The 21,925-nt window shown below is 39.6% G+C and overlaps 1 protein-coding gene across 2 annotated transcripts; it reads left to right on the top strand.

Annotated features, from left to right (window-relative positions):
• Positions 1-1,539: 1,539 nt before the first annotated feature.
• per1a (period circadian clock 1a) lies at positions 1,540-17,913 on the top strand. 2 transcript variants are annotated; one of them, XM_007236043.4, is made up of 20 exons: positions 1,540-1,697; positions 3,585-4,050; positions 4,231-4,484; positions 4,741-4,862; positions 5,004-5,205; positions 6,981-7,172; positions 7,772-7,850; positions 8,044-8,150; positions 8,585-8,738; positions 9,030-9,285; positions 9,795-9,900; positions 9,999-10,158; positions 10,611-10,729; positions 10,873-11,049; positions 11,771-12,094; positions 12,496-13,475; positions 13,585-13,768; positions 14,445-14,628; positions 15,629-15,779; positions 17,463-17,913. In XM_007236043.4, the coding sequence occupies exons 2-20, from the start codon at positions 3,776-3,778 to the stop codon at positions 17,730-17,732; spliced, it is 4,296 nt and encodes a 1,431-aa protein (XP_007236105.3). In that variant the 5' UTR covers positions 1,540-1,697; positions 3,585-3,775; the 3' UTR covers positions 17,733-17,913.
• The last annotated feature ends 4,012 nt before the right edge of the window (positions 17,914-21,925 follow it).

Below are 21,925 nucleotides of genomic sequence, written 5' to 3'. Positions count from 1 at the left end.
AGTGGCCAGTGACTACACGGTTAATGTTTCTAATAAAATGTCCAATGTCCCTAAGCAGTTTGTGAGTGTTTCTGTTACTGTGGCCAGTATACCTCAGCACACGGTCAGTGTTTCTAATAAAGTGGCCTGTTTACCTCAGCACACGGTCAGTGTTTCTAATAAAGTGGCCAGTTTACCTCAGCACACGGTCCGTGTTTCTAATAAAGTGGCCAGTGTACCTCAGCATATGTCAGTGTTTCTAATATAGTAGCCAGTGGGCCAAAGCACTCAGAAAGTGTTTATAATATAGTTGGGCAGTGTGGCTAAGGACACGCTCAGCGTTTCTAATAAAGTGACCAGTGTACCTCAGCATGTCAGTGTTTCTAATAAAGTGGCCAGTGTACCTCAGCATATGTCAGTGTTTCTAATAAAGTAGTCAGTGTACCTCAGCATATGTCAGTGTTTCTAATAAAGTGGCCAGTGTACCTCATATGTCAGTGTTTCTAATAAAGTAGTCAGTGTACTTCAGCATGTCAGTGTTTCTAATAAAGTGGCCAGTGTACCTCATATGTCAGTGTTTCTAATAAAGTAGCCAGTGGGCCAAAGCACTCAGAAAGTGTTTATAATATAGTTGGGCAGTGTGGCTAAGGACAGGGAAAGTGTTTCTTATAAAGTGGCCAGTGAACTTAGCACTTGGTAAATGTTTATAATAAAGTGACCAGTGTACCTTTGCACACAGTCAGTATTTCTATTAAAGTGGCCAGTGTACTTCAACACACGCTCAGTGTTTCTAATAAAGTGGTCAAAGAGTCTGAGCATGCGATCAGTGTTTCTAATAAATTGGCAAATGTAGCTTAGCACCGAGTGTTTCTAATAAAGTGGCCAGTGTACCTCAGCACATGTCAGTGTTTCTGATAAAGTGGCCAGTGTAACTGAGCACATGTCAGTGTTTCTAATAAAGTGGCCAGTGAACCTCAGCACACGGTCAGGGTTTCTAATAAAGTGATCAGTGTTTCTAAAAAAGTAGCCAGTGTATCTTAGCACACGGTCAGTGTTTCTAACAAAGTGGCCAGTGTATGTTCAGCACATGGTCAGTGTTTCTAATAAAGTGGCCAGTGTACCTCAGCGCACGGTCAGTGTTTCTAAAATAGTGGCCAGTGTATCTTAGCACACGGTCAGAGTTTCTAAAATAGTGGCCAGTGTATCTTAGCACACGGTCAGTGTTTCTAAAATAGTGGCCAGTGTATCTTAGCACACGGTCAGTGTTTCTAACAATGTGGCCAGTGTACCTCAGCACACTGTCAGTGTTTCTAATAAAGTGGCCAGTGCGTGTTTGGTGCACCATCCAATAGGCGGACGCGCACAGTGTTCCAAATATGCAAATTGGGACAGGAGCGCTGCTTCAACGTGACAGCCGAGAAAAAAACAACAAAGAGAGTTTCACAGCGACCAATCAGAGCCTTAGTTTCTGACACAGGGGCGCGGTTTGCCCTGATTGGGCGGTGATGTTGTCATCCGGTGGCCAATCGCAGCAGAGAGTCGTTGTGCATGCACGTGTAGTGTTTCGTGTTGAGTGTGCTGGAGACCCGTTGACATGAAGTGGACTCAGTTTTGCATCGCTGTGGAGCTGTTTTCATTTCTGTACGATTTCTTCGCACTTTTCTTTTTCTCCACGCGCGCACTTAGAGACCTTCGCCCACTCGGTGTCTAACACGAAGGTAAGAAGGTCGACTTCGCGTCTGAAAACGTTATTTATTTTCTCTTTTTAGTAACTGAAGCGAAGAAAGCTAGCTAGCGAGTTTACAAACCGCGGATAAACTGGTTAACCTAGCTAACGCTAGCCAGCTTAGTTTACTGTCTGTCTGCTGTGGTGAGCTGTTATTGTGTTTAATTATTTGCTCTGGATTGATATTTTCGTTTATTTTCCTTCTTTAATAGGCTTAAGTTGATGGTTATTGATGTGTGTTGCTCGATAGCTCTGTGTGACGCTGTTTGACCATTATAGTCGAGCTTGGCTTTGACTCAGCCTGGGCTGCACTTGACGTTCATGTATATTTAACCTGTAGCTGTACCGTAACTGCAACACTAATCCGTTGTCGTTTAGCAGTGTGGTCGTTTTAGCTCTTTATTTAGCAAACTGTCCTCCACGACTCACTCATCCGTCCTTCCCACTGTCTGGCTTAAAAAATACACTAACCCTGTCCTCATACAGCTGAAACAGTTAGTTAGTTAGTTAGGTTTTATGTACAACTGTGTGTATGTATTTAACCTACATAATATGTGTATAGTTATACATGATTAGACAGATAAATCAGATTGCGGATCTGCAGTGTAATTAAAATGCAGACTAAATACATTTTACATATTTAAAAGGACTGTATGAGTCTATCAAAAATGCTGTTCCTTTTGATTATGCAACAAACACTGATCTGTAATAATAATAGCAGGTCAGAATACTTTGCGTTAATAATCTTAAACATTGAGCAAAATGAACTTAAAGGGAAGCACTAATACTGTATTATAATAAGGGGCTGATAATAATAACAACTAATAATAATTAATGCCTTATTGTAATTAATCAAAAAATAGTAATAATCTTTTTTGGCATGTTAACATCAACCTGACTAACGTTCATGAGCTTTATTTTAGAAGCATAAATACTTGCCTGCTCTATGAAACGTTGTTTGACGACGTCACTACGCATCAATGGGCAGGGCAAATGAAATTAACCAAATAATCCCACTTACCTCACTCTCCTTATTCCCCCACAAGTCATGGAAGAAAAATGCTCAGTTAGGTGAAAGACCTCATCACCATATTGTTAAAGTGCAATTTAAGTGATAGAATATAAACATAAAAAAAATCGAATACTTCGTGTGTCTGATTATGTACTTTTACATAATTAAATATGAGTTCTTTGACAGAGCACTAACAGTCTAATATGTCTAATATACAAATAACTGTATTCGATAGCAAGTAAACAGTCTGTTCTTGACGTTAATGAATATAGGAAAAATTAACAAGAATTCTGAGACAGGTTGACCAGAGCCATATTGAGATGGGTAAATGACTGGGTCAGAACAGCTCAGAAATTAGCAGACTTTGTGGGCTGTTCCCAGTATGCAGTTACCAGCATCTCCCAAAACTTTGTCTAAAACATGTGTTTACATTTAATATATTTAGGTTACATTTTGAGAATGTTTATGTTACGATTCCAGTGTCTAAATATTATAAATAACTTAATTAGCTTCTAAAAATAACATTAATTATTCTACTATTATATTACTTTATATTAGTTGCACACAATGATCATAAAAGGATTTTAATATTAGTTATTGCCATTATTTCTGAGATATCTGGTTATCAAGACAGCCTTAAGCACAAGTGAATCTGTTAATCTTTTAAGCAGGAGTTGGAGTTGGAGTCAGGTGGTCTTAATGTTATGGCTGATTAGTGAATATGCATTAATGCATATGTAATAAAAAAATATTTAAATACTATTTAATAATCATGTGTAATCATACACTGTAGATGTTTGTAGCTGTTTCACGGAAGTTGTTGTTCTTGACATGCTTTTCTTCTTTATTCCCTGTATTTCTTACCAGGTGCACTGTAGTAATTCCACAATCAGCACAGAATACTTGACAGGAAGAGAATCTACAAGTCAAGAAAAACCTACAGACTGATGGTTCTATATCTTATGTGGATTCTAATTCAGTGCTGATTCATGCTTGGTTATAGGAAAACTTCAGTGCACATGCAAGGAGCACACTGTGTGACATAGCAGAGTTTTATTATGAGTGATGCTAACTTAAAAATCCCTGTCAGCAATGATCTTAAAAAAGGGGTCAGATGTGTGGGTGATGATGACAAGAAAAAGCATTCCCCCAGGTTGAACAGTAGGGGCGTGGTCAGTCAAAGTGCTCAGTTGCACTCTGACGACACGGACGGTCAGTCCAGCGGGAACGATTCAGCTGAGCGAGAGTGCGACGGCCACACGGGACAGGAAGCTTCCACGTGCAGCTCTAACAATGGAAAAGACTCTGCGATGGAGACTACAGAGAGCAAGAGGTAATCACCCCAACTAATTCACCCCCACTTACCTTCTATAGTGCAGTGGTTCCTAAAAAAAGTGCATATGTCCTTAAATTGGTTGTTAATACTGTGCAATGGTTCTCAACCTGGTTTTTAGTACAGAAAAGCATATGATTTCTTGCTCTTACTTACTTTACCATATCTCCTGTCTTCCAGTTCCAACTCCCACAGCCCATCTCCTCCGAGCAGTTCGGCCGCATATAGTCTGCTGAGCGGCAGCTCCGAGCAGGACCAGCCATCTACCAGCGGCTGCAGTAGTGACCAGCCGGCTCGCCGGCAGACTCAGAAGGAGCTGCTGAAGGCGCTTCATGAGCTGAAGATCCGGGTTCCTGCAGAGCAGCGAGGGAAAGGGCGGTCCAGCACACTGGCCTCACTGCAGTACGCCCTTAACTGTGTTAAACAAGTTAGAGGTGAGTGGGAAAAACAAATATTTAACCCTCAAAAATCTGTTATTGTTATTTAGTTATTAATATTTTGCAATGCATTTGATTTGTATTACATGAATAATAAAAACAGTCTGCAGTTTGGCCTTTTTCAGTTTATTCAGTGTTAAAACTTAACAGAAATTGTTTCTTGTGAGTACTAGTATGATCTATCAGAATCTTTAACTGTATCAATTTTGAAAAATGAATACAAAGAAGCCCTGTTTTTCTTGTCATTTTGCAGCTAACCAGGAATATTACCACCAGTGGAGTGTGGAGGAAAGCCATGGCTGCTGTTTGGATCTGTCTGCGTTCACCATCGAAGAACTGGACAATATCACTTCAGAATACCAACTTCAAAACACGGTACGGCAAACTGTCAAACCACAACACTACATAAAATTCTCTGCGCTGTCAGCTGCATTTTCCTCCCAGCATGACTTGTTATGTTAATATATTATTATATTGTATTTTGAGTATTCTGGGTGTTTTTCTCTTTGTTTCCAGGATACGTTCTCGGTGGCAGTTTCCTTTCTCTCAGGGAAAGTGGTGTATATCTCTCCTCAGGCGTCGTCCCTGCTGCGCTGTAAGCCGGAGAGACTACAGGGGGCAGTGTTTTCAGAGTTTTTGGCCCCGCAGGACGTCAGCACCTTCTACAGCAGCACGGCCCCCTGCCGCCTGCCTCCGTGGGCCTCCTGCACCCGCGCTGGTACGGAGGGGCTGTTACACATACATTTACATAACAACCAGTGGTATTCTAGCATTGACAGTATAGAAAAATCACTAATTAAATAATGCATCCATTAATCCCTAGAATATACACTTTGAGGCAAAAAATTAAGCTAGTTCCTCTGTTCAGGTGGTTCTGAAATCTTAATTAGGAATTTTATATTAGGAGTAGTTTAGAAATTATATATAAAGGACAATGTTATGAGCATATTTGAGTTTTGTTCTAAACACTTAAGCAGGGTTTACCAAGCATAATTTTTTCAAAAAGCTAATAGTAATTAACAAACCATCTACAGAAGAACAAGAGAGAAGAATGACTCAATTCAAAGAAAGCTTTGATATTTGGTAATTAATTAATAAATTAAGTTAAAGGAATGTCTTTCTTGAATCTTTCTCTGAAACAGTGCAAGAAACACCAAACACTGTTTCAGTATACAATTGTCAAATATACATTGTCTTTATTATTACTCAAATTATTAAAATGATATCATATTTACAGAATATATATAATGATATAATGTAAAATAAATGATTGCATACATGTTCACTCCTCTTAAAGTGATCAGACAATTGGTGCTAGAAGACTCACAGTTAAAATGGAGATCATTTGAGAACAGTGAACATGTCTGAAATGAATGTAGTATAAGCCCACCTATCTGGAAGGTACTGTCAGAAGTAATCTGTGTATTGTTTCTGTCTACAAATACACCATGAAGACTAAAAAATAGAATAGCTTTCCTGGGTTCTTTACACAAAAATGGATTAAATACATTAAAGTAAATGTCCTGGAGTGGAAGAGCTAAAGAATAAATAGACAATTTGTGACTAGTCTTAAACAGGACAGTTTACTCCTGTTTCCATGCAATCTGACATTTCTTGAGCAGTTTCACAAGGATGTGCAAGCATGACTGAGATCCAATCACACACCTCACAGACTCAATAGGCCAATAGTGCATCTACAAAATACTGACTTGAATGTATTAATATTTATGCAGTCACCTATTTTACATCATGTTTATATTTAGTTGCCGTTACTTTTAGAGCATGTTAATTTTAACATTTGACATTTTGACAGTTTTTAACTATTTCCAAAAAAGTACTTATACTGACCATAATGCCATTTTGCAAAGCAATACATTAACAAAAAATATTTGAATAAGGAAAGTAATATATTTGTTTTTTATAATTAACAGTTTTATATTTGTTTAAAATTCCTTCCTACCAGAACTGCAGCCAAAATCAATTTAAGAAGCACTTAGAGAAAAATGAGTAGGTCCTGTTACTTGTGTATTTTTAAGTTTTGAAATGTGCTTGATTATTACTAATACTTAGCATTACAAAGGGCATGTTCAGGGCTCCCCCCAGGGGTTTGTAGCTGTATTGCAAGGGGTTGTGAGAAATGTGAAGGTAAATTGAAGAAAATGTAAATGAAAAGAAAAATGTACTAAAAGTAGTTAATAGGACTAGGATAGGACTTGAACTTTGACCCATTTGCATAGAGGGCTAGATGGCTATAAAGCCCCCAGCATTGAGCTGTTGAGAAGTGGAACTATGTTCTCTGGAAAGATTGAACTCCATCCAATTCTTTTGGGACAAGTTATGGAGTTGGGGGTGGGGTGGTCATTCAACATCCTGGGACAGTAGAGACAGTTACTCCATTGAAAGCAGGACATTTTTTGATAATTGATTGCAACTGGTTCTTCATCACTGTGAATTAATTAATCTGTTTGATTGATCTTTGTGTTGTGTGGGCAGCTTCCTCAGTGGACTGCGCTCAGGAGAAGTCCATGTTCTGCCGTATCAGTGGAGAAAGAGAAAGCGGAGGAGAGATGAAATATTACCCATTTCGGCTGACCCCTTATCAGCTGACCCTGCGAGACTCGGACACATCTCAGCCCGAGCCGTGCTGTCTGCTCATCGCTGAGAGAGTACACTCCGGATATGAGGGTAAGAGATTTGGAGTGCCGACATAATTCAGGCTAAAAGATTGCTAATAAGAGTAAGAGTGACTAATAAGACAAAACATTATACTACACAAAATATATCATGGTGTCTTGATGCACAGGCAAAATGCACCAAAGCTGCTATCAGAAACGCAATATAGTGATCTTTATTCAGAATTTTCTGCAGTACCTTCAGTTGAACAGGACATGCAGTAGTTTAGTTATGATGGCGATAGTAACGCCGAAATGTACAATATGTGCAAAGGTATGCGGATATCACAGTCATGACAAATTAGCTTTATATGTCCCACCTCCAGTTCCAATGGCTTTTCGCTATGTTACATACAGTATCAGTTAAAAGTTTGAACAGACCTGTGTCATATTAATCTACAATGTTTTAAATAATACAATAAAATAATAATACAAATTATAATCAGAATGTGTGTCCAAACTGGTACTGTACATATCTGCTTTTGTCACACAGTCATGCACCATCAGAAATCAAATTGTAGATGCAAATTTATTGTGTATAAGCTTCTATATATTGTTCATTGTTCAATCTGACATCATCTTACTGATTGTGTAATTTTATGTCTCTATTAGCACCCCGTATTCCAGCAGATAAAAGGATCTTCACCACCAGCCACACACCAAGCTGTCTGTTCCAGGAGGTAGATGAGAGGTTAGTTTGGTATTAATTGTTTTTGCTCTTTTTCTCATTATTTTGCTTTAAAGCAGTCATAGTTTGCAGATATGGCTTTCCCACTAAGAAAAAAATATTTATATGTAATAACTGCTGGTGTAATGATGTTAGGCTTAACTGTCTTTCTAAATAGTCCCTCATGAATCTTTTATTATGTTCCTTTTCTTTCCAGAGCGGTGCCATTGCTAGGGTATCTACCTCAGGACTTGGTTGGAACCCCGCTGCTTTTGTACCTCCATCCTGAGGACAGGCCGCTCATGGTCGAGATCCACAAAAAGAGTGAGTTTCAGTGTACACTGCTCAAAAAGGTCACAATGGCTAAATTAGAGATTGACTGATTATTATATTTTAGGCTGCTACTGAATGCAGGTTGTCTTTCTGTATGATTGGATGATCGCAGTATTTCCAGGCAGTCTTGGCGATGCTTCATAATGCAGGGCATATAAAACATCTCTCAAGATTAAATGTACTTTTATATGACAACAAGCTGTAAAAGAACATGTGAATTCCACACTGCAGCTCAGAGTGGACACACAACCAGACAGGACTGTTTATCTAAAACTAAAAACTCTTTCGTTATGGTTTTGTGTGATTCCACCAGATTTTTTCCATCTCTAATAGTAACAGATATCTAGAAACTAAGAAACTAAGTTAGGAGCAGTGTTTCAAAGTGTCATTGTTTTGTTTCACAACTTAATTTTTCCATCTTCCAGTTGTCCAGTACGCGGGTCAGCCTTTTGACCACTCACCGCTGCGCATGTGTGCACGGAGTGGAGAGTATCTGACCATCGACACCAGCTGGTCTTCCTTCATCAATCCCTGGAGCAGAAAGGTGGCCTTCATTGTGGGTCGCCACAAAGTCCGAACGTAAGTGACATTCCTTCATATGACTCGACTTCAGAATTCATCCACACAGAGGTGAACAGTTGGAATGTGGCTCTTTATTTAATGTAATGTTTTTATGTTTTTTTTATGTTTGAAAACATATATTAGTAGTCTAGTGCAACGTCTTAACATAGCAAATGAGACCAACCATACAATCTCTTTTGTAGTTTAGTAGTATTAATATTATCTTCATTGATAGAGAGAGTGTTTAATATAATGCTTGCTCGACTCTGTAATAAAATATAAAGCTTTCTGCTTGTTCCGTGTATACAGGAGTCCCCTTAATGAGGATGTGTTCACGGCCCCTGAAGAAGGTGAGGTCAGGGCGATGTCTCCCGAGGTTCCTCAGTTCAGCGAGCAGATCCACAGGCTGTTGGTGCAGCCGGTCCACAGTGGTGGAGGTGGCGGTGGATCTCAGGGCTACAGCAGCCTTGGCAGCAGCGGCTCCCGGGAGCTCCAGCCCAGTGCAGCATCTTCCAGTGAAAGCACAGGAGCTGCTGCAGAAGAACCTCCACACGTCCGCAAACTGGTGAGACTTAAATCTCACTGTCCCTCCCACTCTCCCATTATTGGGCTTTGTGCCATGTTTATTTATAGATCCAAGATTTAGATTTTTACAATTATAATAATCAGAAATATTACTTTATCCAAACGATTATCACTGCTGCTGGGTGGCGATACTTGTTAGCGGTTTGTCCCACATAGCTTGTTTTAACTGGTTAAACACGCAGACTACAGTCCTAAAATACTCACCTCTGAACGATAAAACGCTTAGTGTGGTTAGAGATTATTGCTAATACTGCTCCAGCAGTGCTAGCCGGCATAAGCCACAGGCTACAGGCCCATAATACTCACCTCTGAATGGCAAAAGAGCTAGCGTTTAGCATGATTAAGAGTAGTTTACTGGTCCTTTTAACCTGACTGGTAACTATTTTTTATTAATTGATTAATTACAAAAATGTTTTATTCCAAACCTGTGTTTAATAAAGCTGATGAGCTTCATGCCTGAATTAATTTTCTGCCAACCATATCTTTCAGACCTTCCAGCAGATGTGTAAGGATGTACACATGGTGAAGACCAGTGGACAGCAGCTTTATGCAGAATCCCGGAACAGACCCCCACCTCGGAAACAGGCCAGCTCAGGTATATACAAGCCATTCAGAATGAATGCCAGTCACTAACTGACACTCTTTTGTAAAACTTTATCAGCAATACAGCAATGATGTTTTTATTTTATTAAGGAGATGCAGTGAAGGCTGCTGAAGCAGAAAGCACATCCAAAGAGGTCCAGCAGATGGCGACTATAACCCTCAAAATCCAGGCTTCCACTCAGCTACCAAGAAAGGAGATCCCGGCCACCTTTTCATACCAGCAGATTAACTGTTTGGACAGCATCATTCGGTAGGGGTGGCAAATAAGTATATATATAAATATATATTAGTCTAACAAGCAGTTCTTCTGTATGTCTTAACATACCAAACATACTTCACAACCAGGTTTACCAGTGCTGTGTGGCTGTGTGTGTAATGCTGCAGTACTTTCCTAACCTGCAAATGATTCATACATAAAATACTATTTACTGGTATAAAAATACCTGTATCAGTAAATAACTGGTTATATGAAAAAACGACACATAAGATATGGTAACAATACAGCACTACATTGTTTCTGGCACAGCTTCTATAGATGCATTATATTATGCTCATTGTCATACGACCTATTATTACACTCATATGATCTATTATTACACTGTAGGTGTATTTGAACACTTATTAAAGAAAGAAGCTATACATTTTATTCTTGATCTTTACTTAAGCTTTAACACTGATTTTGTTGTTTTTTTCTGTTCACAGTTATTTGGAAAGCTGTAATGTTCCCAACACAGTGAAGAGGAAATGTGGGTCCTCCTCCGGTACCACCTCCTCCACCTCTGATGATGACAAATGGAGAGAAGCAGCAGGTCCAGCTAAGGGTAAACGCTGTGCTACTGTTTATATTTTACATACATAAACACACCTCACATGATTAGGTATATAAGACATGTATAAAATTACATATATATGTCCATTTTCCGTGTATGTATTATTAATATATATGTTATCCTCTGCTATTCAGACATAGTGGAGACACTGGAGGTGGCCGAAGTTTCTAAGGTTGTCCCTGCAGAGCCCACTCACCCTCTGACCCCTCTGGCTCTGCACTACAAGGCTGAGAGTGTGGTGTCTGTCACCTCTCAGTGCAGTTTTAGCAGCACCATTGTCCATGTCGGAGACAAGAAGCCGCCAGAGTCAGGTATGTCAGTCTGTAAAGGTACAGAGCAAATTTGTGAAGTTGGATAATATCAATATTAGATAAATATATGAAAGTGTTAGTTTTTTTAGTTTGTTGTCAACATAGACTACAACTTGAGTTCAGGCGTACTTTTTGGCAAGGTAGTATATCAGAGTGTATTCGCGAGGTGTTTAGGAGCATGATTAAACTCTCCTGGGGTTAATTCACCTTTAGTGCTGTGTTGCAATTTGAAAGAACAATTTGCACTCACTTTACTTGTGGAGTTCACACTGTAAGTTGAGTAAATATTACAGATATTGAAAAGCTGACAAAAATTCAATAAGGTAAAGTAAGGTAAAATGACATATTCCTTTTGGCACATGGCATCATTTATTTGCAAAACAGGTGTATCCACTGTTGGAGGCTATAAGAGCAAGTTACCTTAATCTTTAATAAAGTGTCTAACTGTGAAACTATTGTTAGTCATATTAAGTGACCGTGAAAATATATGCTGTAAAGAAAAATCACTGATGTTGAGTTGAGGTATGTGCCCAACATAAAAGAAGCCAATTGAAAATATATACTTTATGTGTGATGCCCAGTTTTTAATTCCCCCCCCCCAAAAAAAAAATGATAATATAAACTCAAAAAGGAAAAAGGGATTGCAGCAAGAGCTCCAAAGAAACAGAACACACTGCAGTATCAAAAACTGAAACTGACTCTGTTCTTTGTTCCCTCACAGACATTGTGATGATGGAGGAAGCTCCAACAACACCTACACCAGCACCATCAACTCCTGTCCCCCAAAACCCCACCACATCCCCTACAGGGGCAATAGCACAGCCTGCCGCTTCCCCCAGCCTTGCGGAGAAGAAGGAAAAGGAGCAAGAAGGGAGAAGAGGTGGTACTGGAGTGAACAGATGGGGGCTTACTAAAGAAGTTCTGTCCACTCACACTCAGCAGGAGGAGCAGGCCTTCCTCAACCGCTTTAGAGACCTGAGCCAGCTGCTGCTCATCGAGTCCAGCCCGCCCCCTCGCAGACAAACAGCAACACCTGCAACTAAAGGTACAGCACTGTTACCTTTCTCCTCCAAGCGTGTTTAGCTTCAGTGGTATTTTTTAGTAGTATCCTCCAAAGTAGCATTTAGAGGTTTTTAAATTTTTAAAAGGGTCAAGATATTTGTGTTTTTTTGTTTTATAAATATATTGAATATTATGGCTGTCCAATTTCTCTGTGAAAAATGTGATAATATTTTTTATTTGACTACTGAAGGTTTTTCGCCAGTGCAAAGAACAGTGCAAAGAATATAATTACTAATAGTTGTTATTAAGAACTCTTGATAGCTATTTTACAATGCTCATGCTCAAAACTCATTTCTACCTGTATATTGTAACTATGGTTTACTTTAATTTGTTTAATTTTAATTTAATTAATTTATTTTATTTGTTTTCTTTTTGTTTTTTTAGGTGTCCGCAGCTCCCAGAACTACCCATCTGGGGGTGGTAGTGGGCGTCAGCGTGGTAGAGGAGGCAAAAGACTGAAACACCAAGCTGAGGTCCCCTTCTTTGACACCCCATCCCTGTCAACCTCGGGGCCTAGTACTCCTCCTAGATCTACAGCAGAAGGTCCCAGTGTTCCAGCCTTCTCCAGCAGTCAGCATTTGTCTGGAGGGGCCCACTCATCATCTTCTCCATGGCCTACTTCAGTGGACTCTCAGGCTAGTGGACCACCCATTATGACATCATATCCTCCTGGCTGCATGCCTTTTTATTCCATGTACCCACCTTTTCCTTTCCCACAAATGGAGACGGACCCAAGGATGCAGGCAGCGTTTTCCTGCCCACAGCAAGGCCCCAGGTTTCCGATGCAAGCCACGCAAATGTTCCCATCAATGGCACCTCCTGTGATGGCCTTCATTTTGCCTAACTGTATGTTCCCTCAACTAAACGGTGCCAATGTTCCAGTTCAACAACTCGCACAGGCTATGCCCATGCCCACCCAGCTGAACCCACAATTCAATCCTGCAGTGGCTCAGATAAGCCCTGCTGTGGCTAACTTTAATCCCACTGTGGGGCAGTTTAACCCACTAGCTCCCCAGATGAATCCCACTCAGCCTCTAACTGTACCTCAGCAGTTTTATAACCCAAATCTGATGTTTGGGTTCCAAAATGGAGCTGCTGCTTTTGCCTCGCCCACTTCCGCTGCCCCGCCCCCTCGTGTCCCCTCCCGTTCCAGTACCCCTCAGTCCACTGGCCAGCCAGTGGGAGACAATGAACGGGCGGGATCTCCTCTTTTCCACTCGAGATGCTCCTCGCCGCTCAATCTGCTGCAACTGGAGGAGTTGCCAAGCAACCGTACTGATGTCACACAGCAGACACCACCCCCAGTGGGAGGGGCCAGCCAAGGACCACAGACTTCTGGCACTCGTAGCAGTAATAAAGATAATGTGAGTGAAGATGTTTGGCTAGATTTATGAGTATAATTTGAGTCATTAACACAGATGCACAGTATGAGTCTGATGTATTTTTTTCTGTTACATTATGGTCTGCTCCCAGGCTGATGTCAGTGAGTCCAACCAGGATGCCATGTCCACCTCGAGTGACCTGCTGGACCTCCTGCTGCAGGAGGACTCTCGCTCAGGCACGGGTTCTGCGGCCTCAGGGTCAGGGTCCTCAGGATCTGGCTCTGGATCCTCTGGTTCTGGATCTAATGGCTGTAGCACATCAGGAAGCGGAACCAGTGAGTCATAACAACCTGCTACTATAGTTCTCTATAGGATTCTCTGTCTTTAAGCCCAGGAAAGAACAGAAAGTTCTAAGTTTGCAGATTTCAATAGGTCTTTGGATGACACAAGATATTTATGTGATCAAATAAATAGAAGCAATTTTAATCAAAGAGAGGCAGGCTGTTCTATAACAATGTAACACTATTCTGTTTTGATTATGCAGCATTATAAAGTGGTATTTTTGTATATGACAATACTGGACACAAATGTTTATTAAAGAAAGTATGATGATATTAATATCATTATGCTAGGAAACATCTCAGCTTCTGTTACTGCACCATTTACCGTATTTTTTCGGACTATAAGCTCTTTCAGGTAAAGCAGTCAGGAGCCACGCGTAATAATACTTAATGTGCTTCAACATAATATTTTGGTGTGTTGTAGCATTACAGCTACTGTAGTCAGGAGCCCCGCGGAGGTGCTTAATGCGCTTTATAATCCGGTGCGCCTTATGTATAAAAATAGACTGAAAATAGACCATTCACTGATAGTTCTCCTTATAATCCGGTGTGCATTTATAGTCTGAAAATACAATACCACTTTTTGTCTAATCCAAGAAAGGATGTATTTGTAAAGTTTTATTACCACAAATAAAAATTTATATATTCTTTGATCTGTTTACATTTTTAGGAAGCAGTAATACCAGCAAGTATTTTGGAAGCATAGACTCGTCAGAGAACGACCACGGACACAAACAGGCATCTGGGGATTCTGGGGAGGAACAGTTTATTAAGTATGTTCTCCAGGACCCGATCTGGCTTGTCATGGCCAACACAGATGAGAAAGTAATGATGACATACCAAATGCCCAAGAGGTGAGTGTTGGGGACAGAAATGGGGTTTACAGGTAGGGTTTTTAGGTAGAGCTCAGAAGCAATTTTTTTTCTTTTAATTGTAGTAATTTTTATTTTATTAGACAATAAGTAGCAAGTAATTTGAGCATCTTGTTTTACATCTACTTTTTGATTGAATGTCTGCAACGCCAATTTAACACCATCGTCCAGACATACTGATAACCAGAGCTAATCCAGAAAAACTGCAATCCAACTACTACTAATCCCCTCATTATTTATTTTAATAGTTTCATAACACAAGGGCTGTTTTTCAGTTTGGAGCATACTGTGGCATTTTATAGACATACAGGAAATTATAAAACAGCATGTGGAAATGTTTAAGTTACATTGTTATAATAAAGTTACTAAAGTGGAGACTATATAGTATGCCAGCTATCCCTATTCATGGCCAAAGTGGTTTCCTCTTTTTTGGGAAAATTAGACTCGGTTTAAATCCAGTCTATATTAAACAAAGTAAAAAAAAAAACATCTTACTGCACAACTTTATTTTCTAGTTATTTTTGTATTTTACAACAATACACATGAAAGCTGCTTCAGCTGCTTCAAACTAGTTAAAAATACAAGCTGTGTGCGAGTGTATGTTCACAGTTTACATTTCACTGTTTAATGCAGTACAGGCTGTATTAACTACATCAGGGAGAATAAAGAACAGTACATGGAGCAAACCGGGAACCAACTTCTTTATTTTTCTTCCACCCAGCACACTGAAATCATATTAAACTGTCAGGTTTATACTGTTGTGTAAACTGAATCATGAATTTTGTGTACCGTTACACCCCTGCATGTACTTCAGTTCATGTTTATAGATAACAGTGAGTCAGTCAGATGGTGTCAGAAGCTACATAAACAAGTCTATTACAGATTACAGAACACACCCACATGGTTTCAGGAATGTGTGTGATGTTGATGTGTGTGTGATGATTTTTGTCCAAATGTGTCTGTATGTGTGTTTGTGCTGCAGGGACAGAGACACAGTGCTGCGTGAGGACCGAGAACTTATGAAGACCGCAAAGATGCAGCAGCCACACTTTACTGAGAAGCAGAAGAAAGAGCTCAGTCAGGTGCACCCGTGGATCCAAACCGGCTGCCTCCCTAAAGCCATAAATATTACTGTGAGTAGCTCAAATCTGTTTTTCGCCTTTCTTTCTCTCTTTACAGAAAAGCCATAATCTTTAAACGGATCCAGAAAAACAATATTTTATGCATAATTTCCGTATTTTAAATTTCCAACCGGAATTTAATGATGCAGAGAATTCTAAGCAAAGAGCTTCATTAGAAACAACTTTTGGGGGGAATCCAAATGGCAAATGCTATAAAAATTGATGGCTGCTATAAAAATCAACATTAATGTTTGATTTCTTTCCCAAGGATGCCTTCAACCCACTTTATTTCAGCTAACAAAAGTAACGAAAATGACTTTGAAAAGGCATTAAACTCTAAATCATATATTTTTTATAATTAATAGCTAAAATGTGTTCCTTTGATGTAATTACATAAGCCGGTCCTCGCAGGTTTAACTGTGCAATAGGCGAGGATGATGTTTCTGTGTACATTGGTATGCAACACTCAAAATATGGAAACCAATCAATTGATAATACCGCCCATTGTTGACGTCCAACCATCTGAGCATCACCGCTATCAGAGGCAAGCTGCTGCTGCTGAATATCTGCGCTGTGGCATCTTAGCTTAAGTTAGTCAGTTAGCTAGCTAGCTAGACAGAGAGCTAGATTTACGGTTTATTCTTTCAGTTTTCAGTTTTTTCAGCTAACTAGCTTAGGCTACAGCGATTGGGTCACTGTTTTTGCATTAACTAACAGCACACTTAAGGTTGTTTTATTGGGGGCTGCCACTATGAGCGGGAGGTCGCAGGTTCGAACCTCCGCTCATGCAGCTTTGCCATCAAGCTGCTGGCGTCAGAGGGAGCAAAAATTGGCCCTGCTCCCTCTGGGTGGGTAGATGGCGCTCTCTCCCCACATCACTCCTAGGGTGATGTCTGCAGCACAGGGCGTCTGTGAGCTGATGTATCGGAACCGAGTCGCTGCGCTTTCCTCCAAGCGCGCTGGCTGCTCGTTAATGCTGCATCAGCAGCAGCTCCAAAAGAAGTGGTGGCTGACCTCACATGTACTGGAGGAAGCACATGTTATTCTTCACCTTCCTGGGCATTACTAGTGATAGGGGGAGTCCTAATGAGTGGGTTGGATAATTGGTCGTGTAAATTGGGAAGAAAATGGGAAAAAAAAAAGTTATTTTACTGTAAGTAGAATTTTACAGTTAGACACTCACTGACCACTGACTTTATGTTTATTTGGGTTTATTCTAATGTTATATAGAGTTTTATAGGTAGACACTTTCACTGACCACTGACTCTATATTTAGTGGAGTTATGTATCATAAATAAGTTTTGGGAGATTGATCCACGCCCTCACTCCTCCCACTTTCTTCCCTATTTAAACCGTCACTTCCTCTCTACCTGCTCATTGAACAACATCGCACCCACCTCCCCCATCGTCCTCCTTCTTTAATTTTATTCTCTTCTCATGTTTCTCTTCGTGAGAGGGGGGGCTTCGGCTTCACGCTTTACAGCGAAGCTGCCCCGAACTCCATCCCAAATACTCTGAGTTTACCCCCCCTCTTTTCTTCTTCTCTGCCCAGTCAAGGGTGTGGGTCAATACTAGCAAATTTGGGGTTATTTTAATGTTGCAGTTAAAACACTCTTATTGCTTGTATACACAGTTCTGACTGTCAGTACACATGCTGAATTAAACCTGTACCCTTGGCCTTTCTTTAATCCACAGTCCTGCATTGGGTGCGGTTCCCCTACAGAAGCTTCTTCAGCACCACCATTTGATGTGGAGCTCCATGTCATGGACCTCACCAGGATCCTGCGGGAAGAGAACGAGCACATGACTGCAGTCATAGCTGAGTTACTTCCAGATAGCCCACAGTCATCAGAAACACTGCAGAAGGAAGCTCAGACTAATGCTGCCACTGACACAGGAGCTTTGAACAAGGTGGTTGAGGAGGCAGAAGTGACGTCATCATCGGTGGAAGTAAAACAAGACTGAGACAATCTCAGCTGTGATCAGAATGCCTTTATATGGGAATGAGCTCTGTAATCACACAGTTTAAACTTTTTCAAGATGTCTGTGTTCAGAGTTTGTTTGTGTGTGTGTGGTGTTGGAACTGTCAGAAATGTATCATAGTCACAGTAATTAAAGCAAAAAAAAAAAAAACGAAAAAAAAAAAGGATTTAATTTTATTAGTTAGAGATCACAAGATCACGTTAATACAAAATGCATTAGAAATAGTATTTTTATGTATATTCAGTTTTTAAGTGTCAGTCTTTTTTGCCATTTCCAAAAGTCATTGTTTAAATGATTGTATGTACCAAAGGTACTTATTTTACACCCTACAATAGACACACTTTAGGTAAACCTGTACAGAATACACACACAGACTGTATGTGTGTGATATGTATGTGAAGTCCGTCTTCATCTTTTGTTGTTTGTTAAATATTTTAATGTTGAATTTTTATGTCTGACAGGTGTTTTCATGCAGGTTAGAGCTGCTGAGTGTCCTCGAATGATGACACCCTGACCAAATCCTATTTTTCTCATATAGATGAAAATATGCAGTTTGTATTGTTGTAGTGATTATTGTTTTTCTATTTTTATTTGTCTGTTTTTGGACAAAAAGAGCAAAAATAAGCCTCCAATTTGCGAGGAGCTGATCTGGCCGTTCCTATGGAAACGCTGTGGTCCTGCTGGGTGGACAGTAAACCCATATAAACAGAAAAAAGCATTCAGAGAAGCAACCGAGCACAACGTGCCTGAGGTTCAAAGCGATTTCAAGACTTACCACAGCCGACAATGCTAATTCTGTTACTCTTTAAAACACTGGAGCTCAATTAGTGTCTGTTGGCTGAATTTAACCCAAGTTTGAATGCTGGGTAATTTCTAAAAGCTTGTCTGTGAAAGCAGTCAGGTTCCAATCAGTTTACATGCAGTAGATCGTCTTGATAGGAGCTTTTTTTTTGTGGAGGACAATCGTTTTTGCATTGTATGAACTCTTTACCAGTGGGTGGATGTGGGAGGAAAATTCCAGTTGTGTTTAGTGTAACCTCTATCTGATACTTGCATCTTACAGCATTCATTACTGAACATATTTTGACATGTTTATCTGCACTTAGAACATGAAAGATAACTTACTGTCTTACAGAAATTAATGGGCAACACAGCTTACGAGCCTTTTTTTAAATCAAATTCACTGGGAAGGTGATTCAGAACATTTAATAGGAAATTGCTTTCAAACACTTGTAATGAAAGTCAATGTGCAGTTGTTTTAGAACATTATTAATGGAAGTTAATAGGGAGTGGCTTCAGAACATTGATAATAGAAATCAATAGGCAGTTTGTGGGGCAACTCAAAACGTACTTATTAAAAATTATAATAAAGGTTTTAAAGCAACTGCCTATTGACTTCTGTCAGTCAGTGAGCCTTTCTTTTTCGCTAAATATAGATAAACTGTCTCAACATTATTAACAGTGGAAATTAACCATACAGTGCAGATGCAGCAGATAGACGTTAGGCTAAAAAATGTTTTTTTGAGAATTACTCTGTTTCCTTTAATATTCAATAAAATAACGGTTAAAAAATGTGTCTTTTGTGGTATTTTATTTAGAATAGCAGTTGAATTCTCAGAAATTGAGTTCTGTTGTTTAGTTAATGCGTCATGATTCCTTTGAAAGCCATAAACAAAAACGAAATCCAGTCCTCCCAACGCTGAATGAGTAAGGAATAGTTCAATTCATGCCAAACAAATTTTGAGTCACAGGCAACTGGAAAGAATTTTTGAGTGTGTGTGTGTGTGTGTGTATGTGTGGGAGTGAAAATAGTTGCTTCTTCCCTCCCATTTTTTCCATTGTTGAAGAAGCACTGGACACAGAATCCATAATTTAACATGCAATTCCTGAGCATGGAGGCAGTTTGTGGGAATTACGCCAAAATTCCTTACGCAAACATTCTGAGTTTTAGTTGGAATGCTCCCCTAGGCCTGGGAGACCCTTCCAAAGTATGCCAGAGGAGTGTAAACCATAGCATTCCTCTCATTACTCTTCCTTCCTTTGTTAGAACCCTCTCTTTGTATAACTTGACTAACTCTAAATCAAAATGCTGGTGTGCTCAGTTATAGGTAAGAAAGGTAGAGTGATGTAGGGATATGTTCAGGGTGCCGTTATCAGGAGATACTGGTATGCAGAGAATGCCTCCCAGCCAGTCCAATTGCAAGGTCAGGGCTGAATGTGCTTTAAGGCTATGTTCAGACTGCTAGCCCAAATGTGACATTTGGCATATATAGATTTAATCCAGAATGATTTTTGGTAGTCTAAACAGCTGGAAACAACATGAAATCAGATTTTGACAAATCGAATGCAAGTCACATTTCTCAAAATTTAGATTCTTACAAATTGGATTTGAGTTTTAGTCTGGACAATCTAGGCCTTCAAATCAGCAATGTGATGCACAATTACCTCATCAAACCGGAAGTGAAGGAAGTGCTGGAGTGCAAGAAGGCCTCCAGAGTTACTTACACAGGTCATGACTAAAATTACTTTTTAACATTTACAAGTTGCCTGTCCAACCAGAGGAGGATGGGTCCCCTATGTATTAGTCTAGTGTATAAGGTAAATATAAGCCCTGGTTTCATCCTAAAGTTATTCCTTGCCTCTGTTGCTCACTGGAGATTCTGTGTTGTATGTTCAAGGTTTAGTCTGATTTTCTGTCTAGTAGGGGTGGGTGATATGGCCCTAAAATAATATCACAATATTTCATTGTATTTTGTCGATAACGATACTCTTGGCGATATGACAAAACACTGAATAAAAAAAAATAGATCAAGAATACTCTACTGTAACAAAATGAAAATGAAGTTTTATTATTGCGTACGATATGATATGGCACACCATATATCTCCATATATCCAGGATTAAAGTAAATCAAATGATATTGGACAGATATAGTCTGTCTCCAGTAGATATATAATTGGAAATGAGGACAGTGTGAATTTTTCTTTTGCTAAAATCAGCAAAAAAGTAGTACCCTGATGTGATAGTTAGGGGTGGCTGATATGGCTCGATATTTCAGGGTATAATATCGTTCACGATATTCCAAAATGTTGGCGATATTATCGCGTATGATACGATATGGCACACCCCTACTGTCCAGCTACCACCTTTCTGTTAATCTAATTTGCGACTACAAAAAAGCACTATATAAATACACTTGATTTGATTTGTTATCTCAGCATCCCATTCAGATACATTTGTTTAGTCCAGATACGCAAATTCTTTTTAATTAGTTGAAAATAGGAGTTAACAGATCTGATTTGAAAAACAAATCTGATTTACCTGCAGTCTAGTGCATCTAGTGCATTATTACCAAATGATGTGATTTGCTTTGAGTCATACAGTAGCGTCCAGCTGTAAAAAAAAAGACAAGACTGAAGTCATAAAACAATACACAGTCTGGATGAAATACTGAAGGGCACTCTTACTGAAACCATAATAGCAGAGAGGAGCTTGTGGTCTGATCCAGGGCTAAAATTGGAACGTTATGTGTGAAGTGTATTGGCCTGCATGTCAGCAGCTTTCATTCATCCAAGCTGTTTTATTTTCACAACAGAAACGGAATAGCTTAGTGAACCTTGTGCTCCTACAGTGTTAACATGTTCTAGTCTGCTACACACCTTATTTTACTATGGAAACTTTTAAGAACTCTGCAATTGTGTTAGAATCTCAGGTCAGTTCATATTAAATTGCTTTTGGTCATTTTGTAGACTGAATAAGTTACAGCTGTGGCCAGTAATCATAAGGTATGTAGATATGCTATTCCAGCATCCCAACATCCTATTTAACCTTACAGTGGCTTGCAAAAGTATTCATACCTCTTGAACTTTTTCTCATTTTGTCATCATACATCCACAAAATGTATTAGTTTGTGATTGTAAAAGATAGATAAACACTAAGTAGCACATAATTGTGAAGTGGAACAAAAAACCTATGAAGACATGTCCTTCCACAAACACTGACAGATTGAACAAGGAGCAAGGCCCATGGTCACTCCGGAGGAGCTGCAGAAATCCACAGTGAAGGAAATTCACTTTCCAGCCACACAATGATCATAAACATACATCCAGAGCTACAGTGGAATGGTTTAGATAAAAGAATATTCATGTGTTAGAATGGCAAAGTCCTGACATAAG

Source organism: Astyanax mexicanus, chromosome 20, assembly GCF_023375975.1.
Source record: "Astyanax mexicanus isolate ESR-SI-001 chromosome 20, AstMex3_surface, whole genome shotgun sequence".
Taxonomy (NCBI): Eukaryota; Metazoa; Chordata; class Actinopteri; order Characiformes; family Acestrorhamphidae; genus Astyanax; species Astyanax mexicanus.
Note: the sequence above shows the minus strand (reverse complement) of the source record. Positions and strands in the feature narration are given on the sequence as shown.

What these genes read in the sequence shown, in the direction of transcription:
- per1a (XM_007236043.4), top strand. Translation starts at nt 3,776, where the DNA reads ATGAGTGATGCTAACTTAAAAATCCCTGTCAGCAATGATCTTAAAAAA. An exon ending in GAGACTACAGAGAGCAAGAG is followed by an intron (nt 4,051 to 4,230) that starts GTAATCACCCCA and finishes CCTGTCTTCCAG; the next exon opens with TTCCAACTCCCACAGCCCAT. An exon ending in AGTACACTCCGGATATGAGG is followed by an intron (nt 7,173 to 7,771) that starts GTAAGAGATTTG and finishes TGTCTCTATTAG; the next exon opens with CACCCCGTATTCCAGCAGAT.